At 36.4% G+C, this 10,091-nt stretch overlaps 1 protein-coding gene across 1 annotated transcript; it reads left to right on the top strand.

Moving 5' to 3' along the window:
* The first annotated feature begins 1,647 nt into the window (after positions 1–1,647).
* On the top strand, positions 1,648–4,377 carry LOC107497807 (disintegrin and metalloproteinase domain-containing protein 29-like). Its single transcript, XM_016120090.2, has 2 exons — positions 1,648–3,681; positions 3,748–4,377. The coding sequence occupies exons 1-2, from the start codon at positions 1,651–1,653 to the stop codon at positions 4,375–4,377; spliced, it is 2,661 nt and encodes an 886-aa protein (XP_015975576.2). The 5' UTR covers positions 1,648–1,650.
* Positions 4,378–10,091: the final 5,714 nt, after the last annotated feature.

Raw genomic sequence — 10,091 nt, 5'->3', positions numbered from 1 at the left:
GGGGTGTGAGATATCATGCTTTATGAATGATATTGCTATGTCTAACATGGGCTCCCAATCCCCTGCCCTACTTATTTAGCTAAGGTTGGGTTAGATTCTTGAGATACAGCTGCTGCCTCTGAAGGCATATCGGTTAGCTAGTTACCTGGATATCAAATGAGGGTTAGGCCAGCCTGTCAGTGCTGTTACATGGCCAATGTAAGTGGGTTGAACAACCCACCAGTGCACGGATTGTAGAGTGTAATTTGTGTTGGCCTTTTCGAAGTACCATTCTGAGTGAGCGAATCAGCACATGTCTGTCTTGGTTCAAGGGCAGATGCTGGAGCACCTTACTAGTTCTCATTGAGCTTTCTCAATTTCTGTCATTTGGACAGAAAGAACAAATGATTCTTGAAGTTATTTTTGTCTATGCCCGCTGGTGGTTCCATGTTAAAGACTGGTTTTTAACCTAATTTGGGATACACATGAGAAATTTTGGAGATATATGAGGAATTAAGGGAAAAAAAAAAAAAAAAACAAGCGAACAGGGAAGTCGCCCTGTTGGTATTCCTCAAGTCTCGAGGTCTCTAGCCAGACTGTCTTTTGCTTCTTAGCTTTTAGAGTTTTTTCTTTTCCACTGAATTATTTCCACAGTATTTAGTTCTATTTAGAGGGAAAAGTCAAGGAAAACTGAAGCAATACCACCTTGTTCCAGAAACTAAATTGACCACAGCTGTTGAATAATGCTCTTTAACTAAACATAATCATTATAAACACTTTTTGAGTAACACTCCAAAGAACAATAAAAATCTATTATTCACTATATAAAGATATATTGACCATTATTTACTATGTAAATAATTAAACTAGGCATTATAGGAGGTGCTAACATCTGTGAAAAATACGAATAATGCTCTCGAGTACTTCTAGTCAGACAAGTCTAGTGAGGAGAGTTATGTAGAAAAGAAAAAATAAAACTAAATAAACATTTTGCTCTAGAGAAGTACATGGTAAGTACCATAAAGAGATTTTAAAAATAACACAAATGTTTCTATATGTGTGTGTGTGTGTATCATATTAATATTAGGTAACTGTTTATATTAATATCAAGTAATTTGCCACTTGAAGTTGAAAAAGAGGTATTATTACCTATGCCAATTTAACATGTGTAAACTGGGACAATTCCAACAATCTGAGACATATGGTCACCTTATCTTTAAAACCCTTTTGTTTTAACTATTTATTGCAGAAATACGAACACATGCATACATTTAGAGAATAGTATAATGAACCCTATTTGCCTATCATCCATGTTCAGTCACTCCCAATACCCCTCTGCCCCACCAATATTTAAGTAAATTCTGAGCAGTTTCTTCAGTTATTCTTTGACCAAAACACTAATCACTTTTATTACATGCCTTTCCTTTTCTTCCCACCAGGCTTTCTCATAACCACCCCATACACATGTTGTTTTTGTTTTACTTATAGGGCTGATGCTCTAATGGTTCAACTTTGCCAGAAGACAGATGCTTAGTGGTTATAGACCAGCTCAGAATAAGGAGTCAGATCATCTGTGACTCTCAGACCTGCCTGCCTGCCTGCCTGTTTTACCTAGACCAATGATTCCATAATGGAGGCTTCATAATGACAAAGATTGAAGCCCTGTTGTACATGAGGATCATGTTCCTGCTGCACTGGCTTGGGGCTTTTCTGTCTTTTTCTGGACACACCCAAGCTGAGTACTCCCAATATCACAATCCTCCAGAAGTGGTGATTCCCTTGAGGGTAACAGGCACTGGCCTCCACATGAAGCTTCCAGGCTGGCTCTCTTATGGTCTGCATTTTGGGGGTGAGAGACACATTGTCCACATGAAGATCAAGAAGCATTTGCTGCCCAGGCACTTCCCAGTGTTCACATACACAGACCAGGGTGCTCTCATCGAGGACCGGCCTTTTGTCCAGAATGACTGCTACTATCACGGTTATGTAGAGGAGGACCCAGAATCTCTGGTGGCACTCAGTACCTGTTTTGGTGGCTTTCGAGGATTGTTACAGATAAATAACATTGTGTATGAAATTAAGCCCATGATTTTTTCTACCAAATTTGAACATCTGGTGTATAGAATGGACAGCAAGGAGACTCAGTTCCCAACCATGAAATCTGATGCTATACAAGAAGAAATTGTACACCAATCTGAGTTTCAAGAGATTGGTAGTTCTACTCTGGAACAAAGCGCTTATGAGGGTTGGTGGGTCCATAATTTTTTAATTGAAACAGCAGTGGTGGTTGATCACAGTCTCTATGTTCATTGGGGAAAAAATGTCTCAAATTTGCAGGAAAATTTATATGTTGTTGTAAATATAGTGGATTCCATTTATGAGGCCTTGGGCCTTAAGCTATTATTGTTTGGTTTGGAGGTATGGACTGAAGCAAACCTTATTGAAGTAGACGATCCATGGAGAGCATCGGCTTTTTTTTGCCGCTGGAAGTATGAAAACCTCGTTTCTCGTCTGCCACATGATGCTATAACTCTTTTTATGAATAAGCAATTAAAAGGATTAAGTGGTCTAAGCATTGTTGATGGACTATGTAGAGCAAAACAAGGTTGTGCAGTTGTTACTTTTTACAACAAATCCTTGACCATTGCTTCAATTGCAGTGGCTCATCATATCGGTCATACTTTGGGTATGTTTCATGATCCATTTTTCTGTACATGTGGAAAATATAAATGTATAATGCATACTGATAACCCACCAGTAACTAAATTTAGCAATTGTAGTTACTCTTATTTTTGGGATCTTTCTATAGTTAAGAAAAGATGTCTGTTCTACAATATTCATACAAAGGACATATTTACGCTGGCACGCTGTGGGAATGGTGTTGTTGAAGGAGAAGAGGAGTGTGACTGTGGAACTTTACAGCACTGTGCAAAAGATGCCTGTTGTCTGTCAAACTGCACTCTGAGTTTTGGGTCTAGTTGTGCTTTTGGGCTTTGCTGCAAGAACTGCAAGTTCTTACCATCAGGGAAATTGTGTAGAAAGGAAGTCAATGAATGCGATCTTCCGGAGTGGTGCAATGGAACATCCCATATGTGCCCAGATGACGTGTATGTGGAAGATGGAATTCCCTGCAATGACAGCGCCTACTGCTATGAAAAGAAATGCAATGATCGCACTACGCAGTGTAGGCAGATTTTTGGCAAGGAAGCAAATAATGCAAATTACAGTTGCTATAAACAGATAAACACTGTAGGCGACCGTTTTGGTAACTGTGGTACGCAAAACGATTCATACGTAAAATGTAATATCTCAGATATCCTGTGTGGGAGGATTCAGTGTGAGAACGTAAAAGAAATTCCCCTTCTGAGAGATCACTCCACGGTGCATTGGGCTTACTACAATGGGATCAACTGCTGGACTACCGACCACCACCTTGGGATGACCATACCCGATATAGGTGAAGTGAAAGATGGCACGGAGTGTGGTGCAGAACATCTTTGCATCCACAAGAAGTGTGTCCATATATCTCGGCTAGACAGCAATTGTTCCCCCTCGTTCTGTAACAGGAGGGGGATCTGCAACAATAAACATCACTGCCATTGCAACTATTTGTGGGACCCCCCCAACTGCCTAATAAAAGGCTATGGAGGTAGTATTGACAGTGGTCCACCCCCTAAGAGAAAGATGATAAATAAGTATCAAGTGTTACTATTTTCACTTTTTTGGTTATTAGTTTTATTATGTTGTCTTTTTTGTCTTTGGATGAAGAGAAGAGGTAAAAAGGACCAAAAAGATCAGCCTCAGCCTGAAACGAAGAAAATGGCTCAGATGCAACAGTCAAAAGAAAAGCAAAATATTCCAGTTCAACCACAGAAGCCCCCGGAACATGTTCCAGCTCAACAAGGAAAACCCCCACAAAATATTCCAGCTCAACAAGGGAAACCCCCACAAAATATTCCAGCTCAACAAGGGAAACCCCCACAAAATATTCCAGCTCAACAAGGGAAACCCCCACAAAATATTCCAGCTCAACAAGGGAAACCCCCACAAAATATTCCAGCTCAACAAGGGAAACCCCCACAAAATATTCCAGCTCAACAAGGGAAACCCCCACAAAATATTCCAGCTCAACAAGGGAAACCCCCACAAAACATTCCAGCTCAACAAGGGAAACCCCCACAAAATATTCCAGCTCAACAAGGGAAACCCCCACAAAATATTCCAGCTCAACAAGGGAACCCCCCACAAAACATTCCAGCTCAACAAGGGAACCCCCCACAAAACATTCCAGCTCAACAAGGGAACCCCCCACAAAACATTCCAGCTCAACAAGGGAAACCCCCACAAAATATTCCAGCTCCACAAGGGAAACCCCCACAAAATATTCCAAATAAATGAGAGAAAAACTCACAAAATGTTCTGACTCAACCTGCAAAATGGGCAAAAATTTTAGTCAACCTAAAATGTCATTTTCCCATAGTCGACATAGAAACAAAAGCAATCAGTATCCAAAATTGTATCCAAATAGGTATTCATTAAAAAAGGTAATTCCTAGAGTGTTTCTACTTATTCTCTGTTATTTTAAACAAAGAGAAGCTTTATTTTTCCCAAAAGTTGTTCCTTTATATTTTCCAGAAAAGGTATGGGACATGGACGGTATACCAGCTTTTAAATTACTACTTCTCAGTTCCAAAGATCCTTCCATTTTGTACACCGCATTGGTTGGAAGCACATTTCTATTGTACCGGCCCTCTTCCTACAAGGATCTGCAATAGGGAGAATTAGTAAAAGTTTGGAAATCTGGGAGATTTTTTTGCTTCCTATGTAAATGTTACCTCAATAACAGATTTTACACTAAGGGTTATACTTAGTCTCTATATCCTTTTTTATTATTATTCATTTGGGACCAACCTCACTGTCAACCTGAGAGATACAAACAAAGCCATCTGATGTGTTATTGTCAGAGTTCTGGGTCCCAGCTCTTACAGCTCTCTACCAATATCCCAAATCTCCTGCACCAGCTTAGTAGTACCAACTGTCAGAGTTCTGAGTCTCGGATCTGTGGGACCAGCCCTGCAGTCCTCTGGATTCATGTATCCCTCACCATTTCCCTTGGCTTCTCAGCTACTTGAATGAAATTGCCCTCTTACACTTACTATTTCATGGTTACTAAGTAAAACGATATCTCCCTTAACTTACTTTGTTCTTAAATAGCTGTTTACTTGAATCCTTATATTAATTCTATCCCTCTAAAATCAATAATGTGGTTTCTCTTTTTCTGACTGAATCATGACTGTGACAGTACTGACTGTGGTATAATGAAAAAAGCAGGAGAGAAGAAGCATCATAAGTTTCGTTTGTTTCGGTTTTTCTTTACCGCTGCTCTTTACCCTTGAGAAAATTAATTAAATTTACAACACATTTCCAACAAAATAAGAAAAGACAGGACCACAGTAACACTTGTCTTTCAATTTCTTGGTTTCTTTGGTTATAAAATAAAATACTTCCAATTCGTGGTAGATAAATGATTTTTCTGAAAAAAAAAAAAACAAACAATGTAATGCCAACTAAATTTTTAAAATTTGTATCTTAAAAGTATGAAGAAACAGTGGAGAAAATGAAGATTTGAAGACTTAAAAATTACAGAGAAAAAAAAAACAATTAGAATTGTTAGTACTTTTTCCCCCTAGAACAAAAATTATTGTTCCCTGGAATGTGATAATTCTGAATATAAATTAAGGATCAAACTCGGCCCACCTGGTTAGAATGCCTCTGCTAGAGAAAAAGTGAAACCTTCTTTGTGTTGTAGAAGAGACCAGATTAATAAGTTAGAAGAGACTAGATGGATAAGGACATCAAATTCAAAATTTAATTTTCCCCACACCACATTTGCTGAGTTTAGGTCCTCCAAGGGAGGCTGGGAGATAGGTCGAAGCTTCAAAGGGCAGAAATATTTACAATCTGTTGTACTTAGAAAGCAAAGACTTAGTGGAAAGGGGCTCGCCTCAAAGATGTACTGTCTTCCGTTTAAAACATTTGCCTGATTTTGAAGGAGCTTGGAGTATATGCTAAAAATTGAGTTTTACAAGATTTAAGTATCATTGTGTCATCATTCATTGTTTTCAGAGCTGAGAAAATAGAGGCACATGGGCTCAATAGAAAGTTTATTAAGGTATATGTGTGTTTTACTAAAACTACAGTATCATCTGACCAAACTGAATTCCTAATTGAACTGAAGTTATCAGACCCTCGGCCTATCTTTCAAACAGAGGAAAGATAGAAATTTCTCAAGTCAAAGGTAATTCTACCCTGAACTATTATGGTCCTTTATATATAACAGCTGGTGAACAATAATAAATGATCACATATCAAGAGGAAGAAATGATGGCCAATAATAAAGAACAACAACAAAGATAGTAAAGGAGAAGCTAGAAGCCATCTAAAACATGATCCAGGGAATATATAAGATGAACAACAACAACAACAACAAAAAAGTGGAAGAAAAATGAACAAACTGTGAAAGAGAGTAGATTCTTTTCACCAGAAAATTAGCATCTGTGTAAACCTGTCAAATATCTATTCCAGTGCTTCAAAATAAAATATCTAAATTTAGGAAATTAGTGAAGAGTTTAAATTATAGACTGTTGTCCAATTAACTTCTAATTGAATAATTAGAAGAAAAGTCAGCAAAAATACCAATTACACATTAAGAAAAACATTACAATATAGGATAAGTGATATGTGAAACAAATCGATAAACCTAAATTGTTAAAATAGAGCCCCAGTAGAGGAGCAGAAAGAGAATTAAAATTAAATAGAGTAATAAAAAACATATAATGGCTGAGAATTTCCCCCAAAATATGTAAAATTATCCCACTGCTTTGAGAAACTAATTTCCAACAGGATAAACACACAGACACATATCTAATAATATCATAGTAAAACTACTGAAAACCAGAGACATTGAGAAATCTTAAAAGTCAGAGATAAAATATCTATATCTTAAAAAGAATGAAATAAGATAGATGTGTCTGCCTTCAATAAAATAATTGAATGCAGATGATAATGGAGTAATATATTTACTTGATTAATATAATTGCCAAGCTAGAATTCTTTAGTTTTTGAAAATTACCTTCAAGAATGAAAAAGAACAAAAGTTTCCTTAGGCAAAAAAAAAAAAAAAAAAAAAATTATTACCAGCAGGTCAACACTCAAAGACATAATGACTTTTCTTTTTCAATCAGGAAAAACATTTTACCGGAAAGAAAAATAATTGTGCAGGTGGGTGTGAAGTGCACAAGAAACAGTAAATATGTGGGTCAAATAAATTAACTGAACAGAACAATACGAATTGCATCTTATGGATTATAAATTCATGTAGAACAAAATGCAAACATTTATTACAAAAGCTGCGAAGTATGTAGAGTTAAAATGGCTAAGCTTCCAGAAGTATTGGGGAGAGGTAAATTACTGATGTGGATTATACTGTATAATGTTGAGTATGCATGTTACAATCTCTAGAATAACCATTAATATAATAAGATTATGTAAATATAAAAAATTGAAGGGAAAAGACATAAATGATATATGATTACTACAAGTATAGGCAAGGGAGAAGGAAAAATGCAGATATGTGAAATATGGAGAAGTGAGAAGAATAAAACAATACAGATATGTGAAAATGGAAAAAAGTTGGACTATGGTAGATAATAAGGCTTATGTACAATGGATTGTATTCACCAAGTAAAAGAGTGACATATTTCACAGTGAACGAAGTATGAAATCCAGCATCATGCTATTTATTAGAAACACAATTTAAAAATAAAGACATAGAGAGTGTAAAAACTTGAAAAAGAATTTTTCTATGTATATGTTAATGAAATTAAGTTACTATCATTCTTTTAATATTTGATAATGACCTTCAAGGCATGAAGCATTACTAAAAATAATGAAGAATATTTTCATAATAATAAAAGGCAAATTATCAGGAAGATATGACAATCCTAATTGTGTATGCATCCAGTAATGTAACTTTAAATATGTAAGGAAAAACATGAAAATAGACAATCCACAATCACCAAAAGGGAGACATTTAAACCACTTCTCTTCATAGTAATCGAAAGAATAGACAATAAATCCTGCAGGATGAGATTTTCAATACATGATTAAGAAACTTGATCTAATAGAGATATTAGTGGAAGGAATACTAAACTCACTAGTAACACAATGCACTTTGCTTCATCTGTATATGGGCTGCTACCAAAGTCCAACTTATGGTGAACCAGAAGGAAATCCTCCTAAAACTTTTGATGACTTTTAAGAAGAATATATTCTCTAAATCCTACATAATGAATCTAGACATCAATATCATTAAAGATAACTAGAAAAATTCCAATTGCCTGGTACAATTCTCACTCTGATACCACTTCTGATCATCAACTAAGATTCCGCACTTTTGATGTGTGTATGGTGGTGGGGGTGGGGGGAGGTTCCCTATGTCACCGAGCAACCCTCCTGTACCAACAACTTAACTCAATTCTGACACTATCTACCTGGAGACAGCATCAGATCCCAAAGGTTAAATAAGGGCTCAGTTCAACCAGACTGCTGCTCCTACTTCACATGCCAATCACAAGTCCAGCTTGTCACCTTTGCTTCTGATTGACCAGCTATAGATCAGAGGTCCCCATGACTCACTCCTTGGGTTCAATTAATTAGCTAGAGCAGCTCATAGAGCTTAGAGAAATATTTCACTTACTAGATAACCAGTTGGGTATAAAAGGATATATCTCTGGAACAGCCAGACGGAAGAGATACATAGGGTAAGGTTTGTGGGCAGGGGCATAGAGCTTCCATGCCCTCTCCAGGCATATCGCTCTCCCTTCATTTCCACATGTTCATCAACCCAGAAGCTCTCCAAACCTCATCCTTTTGGAGTTTTATAAAGGCTGTATTAACCTAGGTATGACTGACTAAATCATTGGCCTTTGGCGATTGAACTCAATCTCCAGCCCCTTTCCCCTCCATGGAAGTAAAAGGCAGAGTGAGAAGGAAAGTTTCAACCCTCTAATCACATGGTTGGCTTCACTGGAAGCCAGCCCCCATCTTTGGGTGGTTTCCAAAAGTCACCATATTAACATAACAAAAGACAACTTCACTTCTCTCATCAGTTAGGAACACTCTAAGGGTTTAGAAGCTGTGCCAGAAACTAGGATGAAGACCAAGTATATATTTCTTATTATAAGTCATAATCTCATAGTATTATACCTGGAAATAAAAGAATATATTTCTAAATATTCTATTTATGCCAAAGAGAAATCAAAACAGAAATTAGGAAAAATTTTAAACTGAAATACAAGTAACTACAATACATGTAAAGTATAGTATTCAACTAAAACTGCTTTAAGGGACATGTATAGTCATATGTACCTATGTTTCAGTTTTTTTTTTTAAGGAAATGATTAAAGATGCATTGATTTAAATTTTCATATCAAGAAATTAGAAAAATAACACATTAAATCTAAGTCAATCAGAGAGAGTCATAATAACACAGAGGAGTCGATGAAATTTTAAAAAATACACAATGGAGGAAATGGGCATAGAGAAAATTTGATTCATCAAATGAACTCTTAAAATATTAAAAAACACTAACACAGCTCATGAAGAATGAGCAGAAATGGTTAGGAGGCATCACAAAAGAGCATTTATAATGAAAAAAAATGTGAAAAGCTTGTTACCAATAAATTTGACGATTTGGATAAATGAGTTTATTGAACCATGCAAATTATCAAGGCAATGTTACAAATAATATTAAATAAACTGAATCAGTGTCAAAAAGAATTGGCCAGTCCTAGATTACGTTTTCTGTAAAATCTTCCAAAAATATAAGAAATATATACCCTTAATTCTTCAAAAACTTTAGCTGAGGGGAAAAAAAGAGGAAATAGCACTCTATTATATGAGTGTTGGGGTACCTAATTCTCAAACCCGACAAGAGCATTACATATAAAAAGTCTGCAGACCAGTTTTTTGAGAGTAGATATAACGGTGAATTACATATGACATTTTTTCCTAAAGACATTGATGAAGAGACAATGTCTCTGATGGCACTC

Source organism: Rousettus aegyptiacus, unplaced genomic scaffold (assembly GCF_014176215.1).
Source record: "Rousettus aegyptiacus isolate mRouAeg1 unplaced genomic scaffold, mRouAeg1.p scaffold_m13_p_16, whole genome shotgun sequence".
In the NCBI taxonomy this organism is placed as follows: Eukaryota; Metazoa; Chordata; class Mammalia; order Chiroptera; family Pteropodidae; genus Rousettus; species Rousettus aegyptiacus.
The sequence above is the reverse complement of the archived record's forward strand: the minus strand, read 5'-3'. Positions and strand labels throughout refer to the sequence as shown.

What these genes read in the sequence shown, in the direction of transcription:
- LOC107497807 (XM_016120090.2), top strand. Translation starts at nt 1,651, where the DNA reads ATGAGGATCATGTTCCTGCTGCACTGGCTTGGGGCTTTTCTGTCTTTT. An exon ending in AGATGATAAATAAGTATCAA is followed by an intron (nt 3,682 to 3,747) that starts GTGTTACTATTT and finishes CTTTGGATGAAG; the next exon opens with AGAAGAGGTAAAAAGGACCA.